Source organism: Schistocerca gregaria, chromosome 3, assembly GCF_023897955.1.
Source record: "Schistocerca gregaria isolate iqSchGreg1 chromosome 3, iqSchGreg1.2, whole genome shotgun sequence".
Classification (NCBI taxonomy): Eukaryota; Metazoa; Arthropoda; class Insecta; order Orthoptera; family Acrididae; genus Schistocerca; species Schistocerca gregaria.
In genome coordinates this window covers 734,502,990-734,523,623 of record NC_064922.1, presented here as the reverse complement: position 1 = coordinate 734,523,623, position 20,634 = coordinate 734,502,990, and the positions used below count along the sequence as shown (strand labels likewise).

General features: G+C 39.7%; 1 protein-coding gene across 4 annotated transcripts in view; it reads right to left on the bottom strand.

Moving 5' to 3' along the window:
- Window positions 1–20,634, bottom strand: part of LOC126353778 (spondin-1-like) — a 577,109-nt gene that overhangs the window by 55,836 nt on the left and 500,639 nt on the right. For all 4 annotated transcript variants that reach the window (XM_050002859.1, XM_050002861.1, XM_050002863.1 and 1 more), the window contains one exon: window positions 444–519. In XM_050002859.1, the coding sequence (XP_049858816.1) occupies window positions 444–519 (76 nt within the window). The remainder of the gene's footprint in view (window positions 1–443; window positions 520–20,634) is intronic.

The following is a 20,634-nucleotide window of genomic DNA, read 5'->3' as shown; positions in this document are numbered from 1 at the left end:
ACAGAGCTACTTTTGCATTTATTATAGTAATATGGATTATGTTATTAGAGGTAACATGTTGGTGTCTTTCTCCAACATAAGAGCTGTCTTGCCAAGCCAACTGGTAGGGAACATTCTGTGTACTGTAGAATCTGGGCCATGATGCAGCTTGGAATTTTACACATACACAACCCATTATCACTGGCAATTGCCATGGTAAGTATGATTAAAATATCTTTTGACTGACAACAGATTGAACCTGGGTCTGTGGAATGGTACTTATCCACTAAGCCACAAATGATTATTCCATACACTTATAACAATTATGAATTTCACAGTACAGTAATAGGTTTTTATATGATAAGCAATAATTTTTTAAACAAAAATTTATGACATAATCTCAGACAGATAGTTTAAAGAATGTAATGGTAAAGAAGTTGTCAAGAGAAAATGAAGTTACTAACCACAACGTCCTTTTCGACATGGTTTTGTTCTCGTGCGTTTACTTGGACATCTTTTACCCCCATGAGTTGGATGTAACTGTAACATAGTATGGTTATCATTAAGCAATTGACAAAAAAACTGAAGATTCAAAATAGATTAGAGATATGTTTTTCAGAAACCAGATATGATACGAGCCCACTACTTTCTTCGTGCAACTGGTATACAGAAACATAATTTGTATTAATGAAGAATTAATACTGGTAAGCTGATTGCATATGAGGGAGTGGGTAGGGAGGGGGGAGGGAGGGGTGGGGGAGAAGACCAAAATACTTGAGTTTACATTTGAAAGACACTACACTGGAATTTGATCTATATAGCAAAACATTCAAGTAACAAACTGTCACAAGAGGCAGAGAAGATTATGTTCTAATATCAAGTAAAGTGAGAAAAAGGTACAATGCATGATATGTGTATGATTAATATTTATTTTTATTTATCATTAACAGTGCCAGGCATCTTATGTTATTCAAACTAAACAGTATTTCACAAATAATATATTTGTTGAATAATTATGAGAATAATACTATAGATTCTAAAAAATTAAATTTTTAAAATTTCAGAGCATTGTGCAGAACAGAGTGATAACATGTTTTACCAAGAAGACAGCAATTAGTAGTTATCTGTCATAGAACAATGCACGACTTAAAAACTAATCCTGACCTTATAGTCCTACCTGCTGACAAAGGCTGTACAACTATTGTTTTGAACCACAAGGGACACCTAGCACAAGGACTCAAGGACTCTGCCAGCTGTCAGGTACCTCACCTACAAACCCTGATACAGTTACTCCATTCCAAAAAATTAATAGGTAGCCAGTTCCTCCTCAAACTCTTAGGCCCATTCCAGAACCTCTCTTAATGTCTATCTCTCTCCTCACCCCTACCACTTTCCAAACTCCAACGTTCTAAATGCTTCCTAAAGTCCATAAACCCGACCACCCAGGACACCTCACTGTGGCCAGTTATCGTCCTCCATTGAGAGAATCTCTGTTCTCCTAGACTAACACCTTCAGCCTACCCTGCAACCTACCCTTCTTTATAAAAGATAGCAAACATTTCCTCTAGCAATTCTCTACAGTTCCTATTCCTTTACTACACAGTGCCCTGCTCATCACTATTGATGCCACCTTCCTTTATGCTAACACCCCTAATGCCCATTGCATTACTGCTACTGAACACTACCTTACTTAACACCTGATGGATTCCAAAATTACAATGTCCTTCCTGGTAACCATGACCTAATATATCCTAACTCACAGTTAATTATCCTTTGAAGACATCACCTACAAACAAATCTAGGGTATGGCTATTGGCTCCTGCATGGCACCATCCTATGCCAACCTTATCATGGACCATCTTGAGGAAACCTTTCTTCCCACCCAGAATCCCAAACTGCTCACATGGACATCTTCGTGATCTGGATCAAAGGTGAGGACACCCTATCCGCACTGCTCCAGAACCTCAACACTTTCAGCCCCATTTGCCTCCCCTGGTCCTCGTAAGTCAAACAAGCTGCCTTCCTTGATGCTGATCTCCAGCTCAAAGATGGTTACAGGAGTGCCTCCGTCCATATCACACCTAACAACTACCAGCAATACCAGCTGCCACCCACCCATTCTACACCAAGAAGTTCCTTTCATACAGTGTAGCTACCTGTGGCCATCACATTTGTAGTGATGAGCAGTCCCTCTTGAAATATACCTAGGGGCTCACTCAGGGCTTCACACACCATAATTACCCTCCCATCCTTGCATAGAAACAGATCTCCAATGGCTTACCTTTCCCGTCACCTGCCACCTCCCAATGTTCCACTGTCTGGCCACAGAGCATCATTACCCTCATGTCTCAGTACTACCCAGGTCTGGTGCAATTGAATAACTGTGGCCAGGAAACAGCTGGACCACCCAGTTGCTGAGCATGCTGCCCAATTCAACATTATGCATTTTAATGATTGCTTTACAACCTGTGTCATCTGGATCCCTCCTACTAATACCAACGTTTGTGAATTGCACAGTTGGGAACTCTTCCTGCACCATATCCTATGTTCACATAACCTTCCTAGCCTCCGCCTTCATTAGTCATTGTTCTTCACCCACTTGTCCTCTTCCCTGTTCCTACCCCAGTATTACACAGACCTCTCTTCCACAAATGCACCCACAGTCTTTTACTTCTCTCCCTTTCCACTGTCCCCCCTCTCCCTCCCCCCCCCCCCCCCAACTCCCCCATACTACATCTAACCTCCTGCCTGTACCTAGCTGCCCTACTCTCTCTCCACCTCACCCCTGTATGCTCCCATGTACAGCACTTTACTGTCCCCCATCCACTCTCTGCTGTCCCTTCCCCTCCCTGCCCCAGCCTCTTTCTTACCCCCACCACTCAGATTGCTTCTCCCATCATTCACATCTGCTCGCAGTCTGGTCTTGGCAGGCAGAAACAGTGGTCATGTGTGTATGAGTTGCTTTTGCATGAGTGTGGGTATGTATGTTGCCTGTTTTTCAGAAGAAGCCTCTTCTGGCCAAAAGCTTACTTGTTTGATTGCCTTTTTGTTGTGCCTATCTGTGACTCAACATCTCCACTATATCCTTTTCATAATATTGTCATAAAACAGCTATGTTCTTTGCAAAGATCTTACTATGTCTTATTTGGAAATAGGATTGTAGGATAAAAGCCATTAGGCAAAATCAAACATTCCACTGTTGGATCTGAAAATAGTTTTTACTTCATTGATGATGATTAAACATCAATGCAACTTGATTATGTACATATATCTAATGCTCAAGTTATAAGAATTCTGTTACAACTTGTTGCCTGGATGATGCGAAATATGTAGAGAGTTCTTTTCCTATTAGACCAACACTTTTTTAACTATGCTTACCCAGCAACATAAACAAGTACTTCAAAGAAACAGGCATAATCAAGTGCTTAAAAAGAACAAAGATTGATGCCACTGACAAAAACATTCTAAAACACATAGCAGAAATCAGTATTTGCATTGTTTTGACAGATAGTTCAGTTGTTTAACTAGGAACAAAAATAACACTGTTTTATACCGTTCCTCTTTTGGTTCATAGCAAAATGTTATGGAAGTCGCAATCTCTGGACACTCACCAAGCATCTCAGGAGATAAAATTTATAACTACAGTACTACAGAAGCTACAAATCTGCTTTGAAAATCTTTTCTTCACCTACATCAGGAGCTACCAAGAGTGATCCATCATGGACTTATGTGGTGCTACTACAAGGGATTACTTTACTGCACTGCATGGACAATTTACTCCTTCTGTTTTATTCTTTGTGTTTCTTCTTTTCTATACAGAATGTGTTTTTATCCTTTTTTTATCTCACAGTAAATGACCCAACAGTTTTGTTTCTAAAGCAATCTTCAGTCCATGATACAACTTGATCTCTCTATTTTACATATAATACACTGATTACAGATGTCAGCATAATGTCTGCCCACTTTGATTTCTGTTTTCTCTTAACTGTTATAATGGGAAACTAGATTGACATTGCCATAAGAATGTATGGTATTTAAGAACGTAAGAAAGCGCTTACAATGCCTTACTGTTACACTCTGACAATTGTCTTCAGAGCAGCCAGATACTGTTCATTAAATGCTGTTGAATATAAAACAACTGTCAATGATAACTGCAAAGTAAGTGTCTAGCTTTGTAGTGGATTTTAATATCAAGAAAGAAAGCAAAGCTCAACTTTAATAATTCTATTTAAAAATATCCATTCTGTCTACAATAAAATCAACAATAAACAAAACTCTTCTACACTGTATTCATTTATGTATAAAGATGGAACTTAATAACTTCATTCTTTATTTTGCACATTCACTCATCATGTTTTATAGATGACACTTAGGAGACTTTCAAGGATGTGAAATGAAACATGATAAACATTACCAAAAGACAAGGAAATGATAGAAAATAGTCTGTGTATAGTACTGACTATACACTACCACTATACTACTCAATACTGTACATCAAAATAAGGATAAGGATAGACTGCTGCTAGCATAAACATGACACACTGAGTTGCAGACAGGAACAATGAAAAGAATGTTGTGCATTTAGTTTTTGGTTAAAGTCTCCTTTAGAAAAGGAAACACACATCCTTACATTCATTCACGCAAGAAAGCATATTTCATGCACATGTGACCACCATTTCTGACAACTCAGACAGGAATGCAACTGTCACATGAATGAAAGCAGCACTATGGAGGGGATGGGCCAGGGATAGCAGGGCATGGGTGGAGGGAGAGAAGAGCACTATCTGGCAGAATGTGCAGGGGTTAGATGGAGGCATAACAAGACTGCCAATAGACACAGAGCTGAGAGGCTGTGAGGCAGGGAAATGGGTGTGGGGAGGGAGGAAAGAGGAGCAGGGAAGGGGAAAGTTGGGTGGGGCATTGACAGAGATTGGTTCACAATGAGAGTGAGGAGATGTGAATAGCAAGGAGGTGACAGGACAAAGGGTGTGGAAACTTTTGGGTGGAGAGTTTGGGTACAGTGGGTTACCATAGGTTGAGCCTGGGGTGATTTCAGGAGCTGAGAATGTGTTTAAAGATAACTCCCATCTGCACAATTCAGAAAAGCTGGTGATGGAGGGGAGGATTGAGATGGTCTGAGTTGTGAGGCAGTTATTGAAATCAAACATGTTATTTTCAGCAGCATGCTGGGCTACAGGGCAGTCTAATTTGCCCTTGGCCATAGTTTGGTGGTGGATGTTCATCCTGGTGGACAACTAGTTGATGTTTATATGAATGCAAAAAACTGTGCAATGATTGCAACAGAGCTGGTATGTGACATGGGTGCTTTCACATGTGGCCTGGCCTTGGTCAGGAAGAATAAGCTTATGACACAATTGGAATAGGAAGTATTTGGTATTTGGATTGGTTAGGTCTTGCTCCTGGGTCTTCCACAGGGGTATGGTCCCTGTGGAAAAGGGTTGGGATTGGGAATGGCATAGGAATGGACAAGGATGTTGTGGAAGTTGAGTGGGTGGAATATCACTTTAGGAGGCTGTGAAAGATCTTGCGTAAGACATCTTTCATTTAAGGGTATGATAATAGGCAATCAAAGCCCTGATGAAAGATATGATTTAGCAGTTCCAGTCCAGGACAGTACTGGGTGATGAAGGGGGCACGCCTTTGTAGCTGTTTATTGGGGATGGTGGGAAGGATTGGGGGTGTGTGGGGAAATGGCATGGGAGATAGATCTATTTGCAGACTAGGTCTAGGCAATACTGCCTGTCTGTGAAGGCCTTAGTGAGACCTTCAACATACTGGGCAAAAGAGTTCTTATCACTGCAGATATGCTTCCCCAGGTGACCAGACAGTATGGGAGAATTTTTTTGGTGTGGAAAGGATGACAGTTGTTGGAATGTGGACACTGAGGGTGGTTGGTGGGTTTAATGTGGACAGAGGTGTGGATAGCACCATCAAAGAGGCGGATATCAGTGTCAAGGAAGGTGGCATGCGGGGTTGAGGAGGACCAGGTGAAGTGAATGGGAGGGAAAGTGTTAAGGTTGTGAAGGAATGAGGACAGGGTGTTTTAGCCATCAGTCCAGATCATGAAGATATCATCAATGAACCTGAGCCAAACTAGAGGTTTGGTATTTTGGGAGGCTAGTGAAAAATTTTCTAGTAGACCCATAAACAGGTTCGTGTAGGAGGGTGCAGACTTTTCATTGTTTAATACTGTTCATTGTTATGCCAACTAAATTTAATCAAGTAAATTAGAATCTGCTACTTTAAAAGATGCTTATACCTCCTCAGATACACTAGATAGCTGCTGTTTATATGCTGCTAGCAATATAATATTATTTGATTACTATGGTATTTTTTGAAGAAAATAATGGCTTGCATATGTAAACACTGAATCCTATTTACAGTAAATTACTGCTTGTCATGCAACTTCACATCTACAGTGCTACTTGCCATGAAGCTAACAGAAATTTTCTATATTTGAATCTAAATATTCAGATATATTGTAGAAAGAGTGGCTAGAAAAGTATGTTTCAAATTTTGCATCAAATTGGCAGGGGCTCTTACTTTATGTTACATGGGAGCTTGTTAAATATCCTCCTACCAGATAACTTAACTCCATTCTGAACCCCAGACATCAACAGAAACCACCAAGGTTAAATTTACTGTGAAACAAATGTAAGAATTCCAAAATCTTTAAAAAAAGCATTTGCATGATTTACTGTTATCTATTTTAAATAATATCCTTACAGCATATTTCACCTGAAGAAACACAAAGAAAAACAATGCACCAGATGAAAACTTTAGCTTAGCTTGATGACTTACGCAAAAAAGAAAAAAAGATCCCAAATGATATTATGGATTGACAGGAAGCGAAGTATTCTACATGTAAGGTGCCCCAGGCCCCAGAGGTGAGTAATTTCTATGATTTGAATTTTACAGAGAGGCAGCCTTCCCATTCATTGCCTTTCAGGTGATGCAACAACAATCAACATTTTCACACTGGAACAGGCTGAATTGACATCAGAAAAGCCACCTTGCCTTCAAATCATATCATAGGATCACCTGGCTTGTGTGACTAAGGGCTCTTAGAGCCGTAACTGGAAAAGTCTTACTCCTATAATTTGAGCCACCACCTAGAGCAGATGATAAACAGATTGGTTTTTTAAGCTATGCATTCTCCTCCTTCTTTGAGATAATTTGAGCCACCACCTAGAGCAGATGATAAACAGATTGGTTTTTTAAGGTATGCATTCTCCTCCTTCTTTGAGATAGATCTGGAGGTACTGGAGTTATCTTCACTTATGCCACTATCAATCCTCACTGTGTAATCCCCATGAGCAAATAACCCAACACAATTTTTTTCTTTTTCTTAACTTGAATACCATATGCTAATTACAAAGCCCATGCCACTTCCCAATCCAGACTACACATCTGAACAGCTAGTTTTATATATCACCTATGTCCAACTACATCCGCATTGCAAATAAAGACTTGTTTAAGAACTTCAATAGTTCTGTGCTATGCTCCTCCATATAGAATTTATTAATAAGTTGTAAATCCGAAGAATGTAACACTGTCAACATCTTCTACCTGATTATTACCATATTTTAGACACATAATGGGAGGATACCTCTTATAAGTTCTGAACTGCATATGCTGTGTCTTTTCAAAATTTAAAGACAGAGAATTGACCAAGAACCATTTATTAATGTGCATGGAATCATCATTGATCACTATTCACTATACCTGATTTTCTCTTTATTCCAATGTTTGTATCATATGCAAACAAACTAAAATTTGCACCCAGTGCTGTTATTGATAAAAGGTTATCAACATATACAAGAAAAAGTAAGATCCTAAGAAAGGACCTTCTGTAATTAGTTCCCAGTTGGATAGGACTGACAGCTTAATAATGACTTCTTTCCTATTGATGCCTTATTCCTGGTCAGAGAGATGTAGTTTGGACTATTTTGATTTTTTGAAATAACATAATATGCATCTTTGTGAAATTAAGATTTAAATATTAGTTTTGAGTCACTTGCAGCTATGTTCTGCTATCATCTGAGCTTGGACGGATATGACCCCATCAACTCATGATACACTCCACTTCTAACCTCCTCAGCGTTGTCTGGATGAGCCAGGAAATTTTAGTTCCATCTCATATGCTTCCATATACTGTTCCAAGTAAAATTTATTAATATCTATGTCTTAAATTTATGACTAATTCCTATGAATATGGCATCTAAATCTTTCTACATTTCTACTTTTCAGAAGTGATAAACTAACCCAAATCTTCTAACACTTATCATATCTATAAGGGCTACATGGTGTTCAGAGACGCAAATTATGTCAACTGGGTTTGATGACATATTCAACAATGCAAATAAAAGTAGTTAATTAATTTTATTCCTCAGTCCTAAAATATTTTGATGCAGTGATGGTAGTTGGCATTTCACAATGACTGGAGTTTAAATGAATGGAAATAAATTCTCTGATGACTGCCAAAGTTTCAACTAATAGCTGTTTGCAAATGCCTGGGCATCAGTGCAAGGTTCAAACCTTCCCTAGCCAAAATAAAGCTGCATCATCCAATGATTTTCTGTGGGATTGCTTACAGAACACTGAGATGTTACATCATGCTCTGAGCCATGCATATATTCAAATTTTGGCCAAATACTGGCCAGAACAAAATTCTGAGACTGTGACCAAGAAGCACCGTCAATTCAATCCCAAAAAAAAAGGGCTGAAATTATCAAATTAGTCATCAGATGAAACAAAAATAATTCCTTAGAAACAAAATGAAATTGCCAGTGATTGTAATGACAGTGACTAAATAGGCCTGTTCCATGATGTCATTAATGGGAGGAGAATTAAATGAGATGCTCAGCTTTGAAAAACGGTAACAACATTATGACCTTGACACTGTAACAAAGATAAAGTGCACTTATTTCATCTTCTACCACACAGTTTATCCCACTTCCATGAGAAAGCATACATTTCATCCCTGTAGAAGTAAGCCTCCCTCTCCATGCCATTGGTGGGGAAGCTTGTGTGCCTCAACGATACAGATAGCCATACTGTAGGTGCAAACACAACGGATGGGTATTTGTTGAGAGGCCAGACAAACATGTGGTTCCTGAAGAGGGGCAGCAGCCTTTTCAATAGTTGCAGGGGCAACAGTCTGGATGATTGACTGATCTGGCCTTGTAACACTAACCAAAATGGCCTTGCTGTTCTGGTACTGTGAACGGCTGAAAGCAAGGGGGAACTACAGCCGTACTTTTTCCCGAGGGAATGCAGCTTTACTGTATGATTAAATGATGATGACGTCCTGTTGAGTAAAATACTCCGGAGGTAAAATAGTCCCCCATTCGGATCTCCATGCGGGGACTACTCCAGAGGACGTTGTTATCAGGAGAAAGAAAACTGGCGTTCTACAGATTGGAGCGTGGAATGTCAGATCCCTTAATCGGGCAGGTAGGTTAGAAAATTTAAAAAGGGAAATGGATAGGTTAAAGTTAGATATAGTGGGAAATAGTGAAGTTCAGTGGCAGGAGGAACAAGACTTTTGGTCAGGTGAATGCAGGGTTATAAATACAAAATCAAATAGGGGTAATGCAGGAGTAGGTTTAATAATGAATAAAAAAAATAGGAGTACGGGTAAGCTACTACAAACAGCATAGTGAATGCATTATTGTGGCCAAGATAGACACGAAGCCTTCGCCTACTATGGTAGTACAAGTTTATATGCCAACTAGCTCTGCAGATGACGAAGAAATTGATGAAATGTATGATGAGATAAAAGAAATTATTCAGATAGTGAAGGGAGACGAAAATTTAATAGTCATGGGTGACTGGAATGCGAGAGTAGGAAAAGGGAGAGAAGGAAACATAGTAGGTCAATATGGATTGGGGCTAAGAAATGAAAGAGGAAGTCGCCTAGTAGAATTTTGCACAGAGCATAACTTAATCATAGCTAATACTTGGTTCAAGAATCATAAAAGAAGGTTGTATACATGGAAGAATCCTGGAGATACTAAAAGGTATCAGATAGATTATATAATGGTAAGACAGAGATTTAGGAACCAGGTCTTAAATTGTAAGACATTTCCAGGGGCAGATGTGTACTCTGACCACAATCTATTGGTTATTAACTGTAGATTAAAATTGAAGACCTGCAAAAAGGTGGGAAATTAAGGAGATGGGACCTGGACAAACTGAAAGAACCAGGGGTTGTATAGAGTTTCAGGGAGAGCATAAGGGAACAATTGACAGGAATGGGGGAAAAGAAATACAGTAGAAGAAGAAGGGGTAGCTTTGAGGGATGAAATAGTGAAGGCAGCAGAGGAGCAAACAGGTAAAAAGAAGAGGGCTATAAGAAACCCTTGGGTAACAGAAGAAATATTGAATTCAACTGATGAAAGGAGAATATATAAAAATGCAGTAAATGAAGCAGGCAAAAAGGAATACAAACGTCTCAAAACTGAGATCGACAGGAAGTGCAGAATGGCTAAGCAGGGATGGCTAGAGGACAAATGTAAGGATGTAGAGGCTTATCTCACTACGGGTAAGATAGATACTGCCTACAGGAAAATTAAAGAGACCTTTGGAGAAAGGAGAACCACTTGCATGAATATCAGGAGCTTTGATGGAAACCCAGTTATAAGCACAGAAGGGAAAGCAGAAAGGTGGAAGGAGTATATAGAGGGTCTATACAAGGGTGATGTACTTGGGGACAATATTATGGAAATGGAAGAGGATGCAGATGAAGATGAAATGGGAGATATGATACTGCGTGAAGAGTTTGACATAGCTCTGAAGGACCTGAGTCGAAACAAGGCCCATGGAGTAGACAACATTCCATTAGAACTACTGACAGCCTTGGAAGAGCCAGTCCTGACAAAACTCTACCATCTGGTGAGCAAGATGTATGAGACAGGCGAAATACTCTCAGACTTCAAGAAGAATATAATAATTCCAATCCCAAAGAAAGCAGGTGTTGACAGATGTGAAAATTACAGAACTATCAGTTTAATAAGTCACAGCTGCAAAATACTAATGCGAATTCTTTACAGATGAATGGAAAAACTGATAGAAGCCAACCTCGGGGAAGATCAGTTTGGATTCCGTAGAAATGTTGGAACACGTGAGGCAATACTGACCCTACAACTTACCTTAGAAGAAAGATTAAGGAAGGACAAACCTACGTTTCTAGCATTTGTAGACTTGGAGAAAGCTTTTGACAATGTTGACTGGAATACTCTCTTTCAATTTCTGAAGGTGGCAGGGGTAAAATACAGGGAGCGAAAAAGCTATTTACAATTTGTACAGAAAGCAGATGGCAGATGGCAGTTATTAGAGTCAAGGGGTATGAAAAGGAAGCAGTGGTTGGGAAGGGAGTGAGACAGGGTTGTAGCTTCTCCCCATTGTTATTCAATCTGTATAGTGAGCAAGCAATAAAGGACACAAAAGAAAAGTTTGGAGTAGGTATTAAAATCCATGGAGAAGAAATGAAAACTTTGAGGTTTGCGATGACATTATAATTCTGTCACAGACAGCAAAGGACTTGGAACAGCAGTTGAATGGAATGGACAGTGTCCTGAAAGTAGGGTATAAAATGAACATCAACAAAAGCAAAACAAGGGTAATGGGATGTAGTCGAATTAAGTCAGGTGATGCTGAGGAAATTAGATTAGGAAATGAGACACTTAAAGTAGTAAAGGAGTTTTGCTATTTGGGGAGCAAAATAACTGATGATGGTCGAAGTAGAGAGGATATAAAATGTAGACTGGCAATGGCAAGGAAAGCGTTTCTGAAGAAGAAAAATTTGTTAACATCAAGTATAGATTTAAATGTCAGGAAGTTGTTTCTGAAAGTATTTGTATGGAGTGTAACCATGTATGGAAGTGAAACATGGACAATGGTTTAGACAAAAAGAGAATAGAAGCTTTTGAAATGTGGTGCTACAGAAGAATGTTGACGATTAGATGGGTAGATCACATAACTAATGAGGAGGTATTGAATAGAATTGGGGAGAAGAGGAGTCTGTGGCACAACTTGACAAAAAGAAGGGACCGGTTGGTAGGACATGTTCTGAGGCATCAAGGGATCACCAATTTAGTATTGGAGGGCAGCATGGAGGGTAAAAATCGTACAGGGAGACCAAGAGATGAATACACTAAGCAGGTTCAGAAGGATGTAGGCTGCAGTAGGTACTGGGAGATGAAGAAGCTTGCACAGGATTGAGCAGCATGGAGAGCTGCATCAAACCAGTCTCAGGACTGAAGACCACAACAACAACAGAGGTAAACAATGTGGAACTTGAGTTTTTTGCAGCAAATAAAATGGTCAAAGAACTTACATAAAAGTAGCCAGATGACATGTTAGACAACTGTTGATATTCCAACAAGTAAACATTCCATCTTTCTGAAGCCACTGGTGCAGTGAGTGAACACTGTGCAAGGAAGTTTAAACTCTTGAGAGGCTGTGTTGTATTCTTTGGAACATGGTGTGAAGTATATTTCTCAACCACCATCTAAGATTAGGAGCCTCTTATGGTGTAAAGCTCATTTTGTAGAAGCTATGTCTTGCAATATTTTGAAGGTGCTAACCAGTTGTTTGAAACTGGATGGAAAGGGGTGTGGTAAGACGTTTAACTTCATTGTGAGTATAAAATCTTTTGAAATTAGTCGCTGTGAAATGGGGACTTTTGTAAGTCACAAGAGTGCAGGGTGCATCCTCTTCCATACGTGGCACCTCTTTTCTTAAATTTAAGAGCTTTTATGATTGTTTATTTACATTTAAGTAATAATAATTCATTTCAAGCACATAAGCTATGATTATGTAAGAGAAAGGAAAAAATAAATTGTAGCCACATAATACAAAGTAAGCCATAACACGACTGATACATAACTGATGAAACAACATGGACTCATCCACTGACATTTACATTCTCATTCGCATTCCTTTACTGATTTGATTCTGATTGCTGTTAATTGTGAATTAATGTAAGTGTACATTGAAAACATAATTTGAAAGCAAAATTTTATTCCAAGTTGTGTGTATTGTTTATGCTATCCCAATCACAACTTTATTTAAAAAATATTATGAGGCATGTGACATACGTTAAAGACAAGGTCTTTGTGGGAGAGTTCTGAGTCAGCTTCACTGTCATTTACCATACTGTACATACTGTACATCCAGTTTTCAGCATTATGTTAAAGAAATTAAATGATAGGCAAAATGGTCAAATATTTTTGGGTGATTTTATTCCAATCCCACAGACCTTTGGCTTGGAGGAGAACCATTTTATAATTTTTTTATTTATTTTGAATTATGAAATACTGCAATGTTTTATCTCACTAGCATTTGACATGAAAGAAAATTTTCTTGATAACAATTTATGAATCAAAGATATAACATGATCGCATTCCAGTTTCATGTAGGATTTCAATGTTATTGCTAAATAGAAGTAACCATAATCTCCCACCACATACAATATTTAAGTGTGAGGAGTAAAATTAAAAAAAAATAATGTTTAAATTCTTTTATTGAGTTAGACGTAGTGGCTACCTTGTTGTCTACCAGGAAACATAACAAATGGGAAGTGAGAGGAGAAATCAATGGTGATTAACCACATGGACATCAAGACAAGGCCTGTAAAGTCTGTGCACACTCAGTGCCATGGCTGTGTCAGCCTTGACTGCAGAGAGAAAGACTGGGCTGGGGCTGCTGGGTGTGCCTGGCAAATAACAATGTAACAATGTTAACCATACAAGGCCAGTGCCAGCTGCTTCATCCTGTAAATTCTCCAGTGGGATTCATGGAGGAGTTGGAGGACCCTATGTTACAGGAAGGACGGTACCATCACCCGCCACCATTCTTCATCTGCAGAAAGTAGCAACACAGCTTGGAAAACCTGAAGTTGGTGATGTTGTTGTTGTTGTTGTTGTCTTCAGTCCTGAGACCTCTACATCCTTCTGAATCTGCTTAGTGTACTCATCTCTCAGTCTCCCTCTACGATTTTTACTCTCCACGCTGCCCTCCAATGCTAAATTTGTGATCCCTTGATGCCTCAAAACATGTCCTACCAACCGATCCCTTCTTCTAGTCAAGTTGTGCCACAAACTTCTCTTCTCCCCAATCCTATTCAATACCTCCTCATTAGTTACGTGATCTATCCACCTTATCTTCAGTATTCTTCTGTAGCACCACATTTCGAAAGCTTCTATTCTCTTCTTGTCCAAACTAGTTATCGTCCATGTTTCACTTCCATACATGGCTACACTTCAAACAAATACTTTCAGAAACGACTTCCTGATACATAAATCTATATTTGATGTTAACAAATTTCTCTTCTTCAGAAACGCTTTCCTTGCCATTGCCAGTCTACATTTTATATCCTCTCTACTTCGACCATCATCAGTTATTTTACTTCCTAAATAGCAAAACTCCTTAACTCCTTTAAGTGTCTCATTTCCTAATCTAATTCCCTCAGCATCACCCGATTTAATTTGACTACATTCCATTATCCTCGTTTTGCTTTTGTTGATGTTCATCTTATATCCTCCTTTCAAGACACTGTCCATTCCGTTCAACTGCTCTTCCAAGTCCTTTGCCGTCTCTGACAGAATTACAATGTCATTGGCGAACCTCAAAGTTTTTACTTCTTCTCCATGAATTTTAATACCTACTCCAAATTTTTCTTTTGTTTCCTTTACAGCTTGCTCAATATACAGATTGAATAACATCGGGGAGAGGCTACAACCCTCTCTCACTCCTTTCCAAAACCACTGCTTCCCTTTCATGCCCCTCGACTCTTATGACTGCCATCTGGTTTCTGTACAAATTGTAAATAGTCTTTCGCTCCCTGTATTATACCCCTGCCACCTTTAGAATCTGAAAAAGAGTATTCCAGTCAACATTGTCAAAAGCTTTCTCTAAGTCTACAAATGCTAGAAACGTAGGTTTGCCTTTTCTTAATCTTTCTTCTAAGATAAGTCGTAAGGTCAGTATTGCCTCACGTGTTCCAACATTTCTACGAAATCCAAACTGATCCTCCCCAAGGTCCGCATCTACCAGTTTTTCCATTCATCTGTAAAGAATTCGAGTTAGTATTTTGCAGCTGTGACTTATTAAACTGATAGTTCGGTAATTTTCACATCTGTCAGCACCTGCTTTCTTTGGGATTGGAATTACTATATTCTTCTTGAAGTCTGAGGGTATTTCGCCTGTCTCATACATCTTGCTCACCAGCTGGTAGAGTTTTGTCATGACTGGCTCTCCCAAGGCCGTCAGTAGTTCTAATGCAATGTTGTCTACTCCGGGGGCCTTGTTTCGACTCAGGTCTTTCAGTGCTCTGTCAAACTCTTCACGCAGTATCGTATCTCCCATTTCGTCTTCATCTACATCCTCTTCCATTTCCACAATATTGTCCTCAAGTACATCGCCCTTGTATAAACCTTCTATATACTCCTTCCACCTTTCTGCCTTCCCTTCTTTGCTTAGAACTGGGTTGCCATCTGAGCTCTTGATATTCATACACGTGGTTCTCTTCTCTCCAAAGGTCTCTTTAATTTTCCTGTAGGCAGTATCTATCTTACCCCTAGTGATACCCCTAGTTGGTGATACCAATGAAAAAAATGGTGAATGTCAGGTGATTCTGCAACTGAAAATTTGGTAGGCCAATCTGATCTGCTTAAGAAACAAGTTGTGCTTAGTTGCTGTAGCAACATCCTGGGAATTTACAGGGAACATGTCATGTGACTGCTCCAGTTGACCAATAAACTGACAGCAAAGTCACTATCAGCAGTCAAATTCAGAGCCTGTAGTTACCAGGAGACAATAAGGTGCATGTGTGTAACAAAGTTGAGTGGAAGTATGACAGTAAATAGAATATTGGAAATTAGTCAGATTGACAGGCCATCAATGAAGATGATGTGCCTTACACACAGGCAATTTTGCTTTAGGTTCAATAAGGAATGAGCAGTTTATGGTTGATGATAAGATGGTATTTGTGACCATACAAAAAACTGTGAAATTTATGGACACCAAAGGTGATTGCTAGTGCTTCCTTTTCAATCTGTAAATAATGTTGTTGAGCTGGAGTAAGTTGATGACATAAATTTGATTAACCTCTCTGTACCATGCTCTCACTTACAAGAGAACAACTGCAATGATGTGTGGGTTTCCATCTGTTGCCAACACCAACAGCAAGTGGGGATTGTAAGTCACAGGTGCTAATTAGAGGGCCAATTCTAACTTCTGAAAAAACCAAATGGCATTTTTATGACCACTGAAAGGGAAATGGAGACAGTTTAGTGCTTGGACTATGGAGGTTGCCTGGGGAATAAATCATATGTAGTAATTAACTTTTTCTAAACATACATAAAGGTCCTTATGGATTTAGACACGGCCATGTTCTACATTGTTGTATTCTTTGGTGGGCTAAGGCCCTTCACACTGTGGGTATTACATAAGTAAGGAACTGTCCATTGAAAACAGGCAAATTTTTAAAAGTTACACATTAGACCTTTCTATGCCAGAGCTACAAAAACCAAAAACAGGTTGTACAAATTTTCTTTTGGTGTCTGACAAATCAGGATATCGTTGAGATAATTCAGATAATATGGAATCCATGCAAGTCTTTGTCAAGAGACAACTGAAAATATGCCTCAACTAGGTTGATTTTATAAAAGTTTTCCCTCCCGAAAATTAAAAAAAAAGTTGCAAAATGTGTATGAAATGTATAAATGGCAGCACAGGGTAAAGACAAGACAATGGAATGCACTTCATGATGTAATGAAAATCTAAAGACAGAGTATGTGTCAAGACCATAAATGTTCTTGACTGAAGGTCTGCCACAACCAAAACTGACAACATCTGTGATATGTGATTATGAGTGATTGTCAGTTGCACGTGATCAGAGTGGCTCCTGATAGTGGCTGAAAACCCACAAAGTTGGCTGCACTTTCCTGAATGAAGGAGTACCCACTCTAAAGTACATAGACTGGTTAATGACTTAGACTGTTGTGATAATATCAAAAAGAAGTCACTTGAACGTTTTGCACTGTTGCACATAACTTTTTAAATGACATCAGCAAATGATGACTGAATGAAATGTTATTGAGTTCAGTTGTGGGAGCTATTACCTAGTGCCCGTGATGCTACAGCATACATCTGAAATGTGATCTTGATCTAAGCACTTATCCTCACACTGTGGACATTATAGTCTGGAATGTGAGGGGAAACAGTCTGTGCAACTTTGAAACAAAGTGAATCGCTGTGAACGATCCCTGGCACTCACCCAGGTTTGTGGAGAACATGGCTGGATGGCCACTGCTGAATGGAACTTGTTTTCCATTTAAGAGTCTGTTAAGGAAACCTCTCAAAGTATGTAGCACTGTTTGTGATATTTAAGATGCACATGAAATTTGCAGTACTTCAGTCAGGGAGGGGTCAGAATATCTCAAAGTTTCTATGCTTATCAGGCTCCGAGCAAATCATTACGTCATATGTTAAACTTTCCACATATAATTCACCACACACATATGTAAATTTAAATTTTCCACTCAGCCCCTAAAAATCAACAATCAATGTGTCTAACTTAGTGTCTGCCTTTTGGTGTTCCAAGTAATGAAGTAAACAGTAATGAAATGCTAAACTCGGATTGGAATGTATACCGCAGAGATAGGCTGGACAGTGAAGGGGGAGGCGTGTTTATAGCGATAAGAAGTGCAATAGTATCGAAGGAAATTGACGGAGATTCGAATTGTGAAATGATTTGGGTGAAGGTCACGGTTAAAGCAGGCTCAGACATGGTAATTGGATGTCTCTATAGGCCCCCGGGCTCAGCAGCTGTTGTGGCTCAGCACCTGAAGAATAATTTGGAAAATATTTCGAGTAGATTTCCCCACCATGTTATAGTTCTGGGTGGAGATTTTAATTTGCCGGATATAGACTGGGAGACTCAGACGTTCATAACGGGTGGCAGGGACAAAGAATCTAGTGAAATATTTTTAAGTGCTTTATCTGAAAACTACCTTGAGCAGTTAAACAGAAAACTGACTCGTGGCGATAACATATTAGACCTTCTGGTGACAAACAGACCCGAACTATTTGAATCAGTTAATGCAGAACAGGGAATCAGTGATCATAAAGCGGTTACTGCATCGATGATTTCAGCCGTAAATAGAAATATTAAAAAAGGTAGGAAGATTTTTCTGTTTAGCAAAAGTGACAAAAAGCAGATTTCAGAGTACTTGGTGGCTCAACACAAAAGTTTTGTCTCAAGTACAGACAGTGTTGAGGATCAGTGGACAAAGTTCAAAACCATGGTACAATATACGTTAGATGAGTATGTGCCAAGCAGGATCGTAAGAGATGGGAAAGAGCCACCGTGGTACAACAACCGAGTTAGAAAACTGCTGCGGAAGCAAAGGGAACTTCACAGCAAACATAAACATAGCCAAAGCCTTGCAGACAAACAAAAATTACGCGAAGCGAAATGCAGTGTGAGGAGGGCTATGCGAGAGGCTTTCAATGAATTCGAAAGTAAAGTTCTATGTACTGACTTGGCAGAAAATCCTAAGAAATTTTGGTCCTATGTCAAAGCGGTAGGTGGATCAAAACAAAATGTCCAGACACTCTGTGACCAAAATGGTACTGAAAAAGAGGATGACAGACTAAAGGCTGAATTACTAAATGTCTTCTTCCAAAACTGTTTCACAGAGGAAGACTGCACTGTAGTTCCTTCTCTAGATTGTCACACAGTTGACAAAATGGTAGATATCGAAATAGACGACAGAGGGATAGAGAAACAATTAAAATCACTCAAAAGAGGAAAGGCCACTGGACCAGATGGGATACCAGTTCGATTTTACACAGAGTACGCGAAGGAACTTGCCCCCCTTCTTGCAGCGGTGTACCATAGGTCTCTAGAAGAGCGAAGCGTTCCAAAGGATTGGAAAAGGGCACAGGTCATCCCCGTTTTCAAGAAGGGACGTCGAACAGAGCTATAGACCTATATCTCTAACGTCGATCAGTTGTAGAATTTTGGAACACGTATTATGTTCGAGTATAATGTCTTTTCTGGAGACTAGAAATCTACTCTGTAGGAATCAGCATGGGTTTCGAAAAAGACGGTCGTGTGAAACCCAGCTCTCGCTATTCGTCCACGAGACTCAGAGGGCCTTAGACACGGGTTCACAGGTAGATGCCGTGTTTCTTGACTTCCGCAAGGCGTTTGACACAGTTCCCCACAGTCGTTTAATGAACAAAGTAAGAGCATACGGACTATCAGATCAATTGTGTGATTGGATTGAGGAGTTCCTAGATAACAGAACTCAGCATGTCATTCTCAATGGAGAGAAGTCTTCCGAAGTAAGAGTGATTTCAGGTGTGCCGCAGGGGAGTGTCATAGGACCGTTGCTATTCACAATATACATAAATGACCTGGTGGATGACATTGGAAGTTCACTGAGGCTTTTTGCAGATGATGCTGCGGTGTATCGAGAGGTTGCAACAATGGAAAATTGTACTGAAATGCAGGAGGATCTGCAGCGAATTGACGCATGGTGCAGGGAATGGCAATTGAATCTCAATGTAGACAAGTGTAATGTGATGCGAATACATAGAAAGATAGGTCCCTTATCATTTAGCTACAAAATAGCAGGTCAGCAACTGGAAGTAGTTAATTCCATAAATTATCTGGGAGTACTCATTAGGAGTGATTTAAAATGGAATGATCATATAAAGTTGATCGTTGGTAAAGCAGATGCCAGACTGAGATTCATTGGCAGAATCTTAAGGCAATGCAATCCGACAACAAAGGAAGTAGGTTACAGTATGCTTGTTCACCCAATGCTTCGATACTGCTCAGCAGTGTGGGATCCGCACCAGGTAGGGTTGATGGAAGAGATAGAGAAGATCCAACGGAGAGCAGCGCGCTTCGTTACAGGATCATTTAGTAATTGCGAAAGCGTTACGGAGGTGATAGATAAACTCCAGTGGAAGACTCTGCAGGAGAGACGCTCAGTAGCTCGGTACAGGCTTTTGTTAAAGTTTCGAGAACATACCTTCACCGAAGAGTCAAGCAGTATATTGCTCCCTCCTACGTATATCTCGCGAAGAGACCATGAGGATAAAATCAGAGAGATTAGAGCCCACACAGAAGCATACCGACAATCCTTCTTTCCACGTACAATACGAGACTGGAATAGAAGGGAGAACCGATAGAGGTACTCAGGGTACCCTCCGCCACACACCGTCAGGTGGCTTGCGGAGTATGGATGTAGATGTAGATGTAGATGTAGATGTAGAATTCTAGCCCTGCCACAACCACACACATTTTTTTCGAAAAAGATTAGACAATAAAGACAATATTTCAGGCAACAGTACCACAAATGGATTGGATTATGGGGCTAAATTTTGAACCAAGTAATGTAAACATGGATATGCAGACAGTAGAAACACCTGCTGGTGATCTGGCACAACACCAAAGGATGTCCAAGCTGGGCATGGAAAGTGCTTGAAGGGCCAGTGACAAGAGAGGACAATTAGAGCCATTACTGATGGACATGGATGGAACACCTGATGTGGTGTGAACCATGGAGAGAGTACTGCAAGTGGAGTGGACCCAAAATGGAGTGCCTAGCA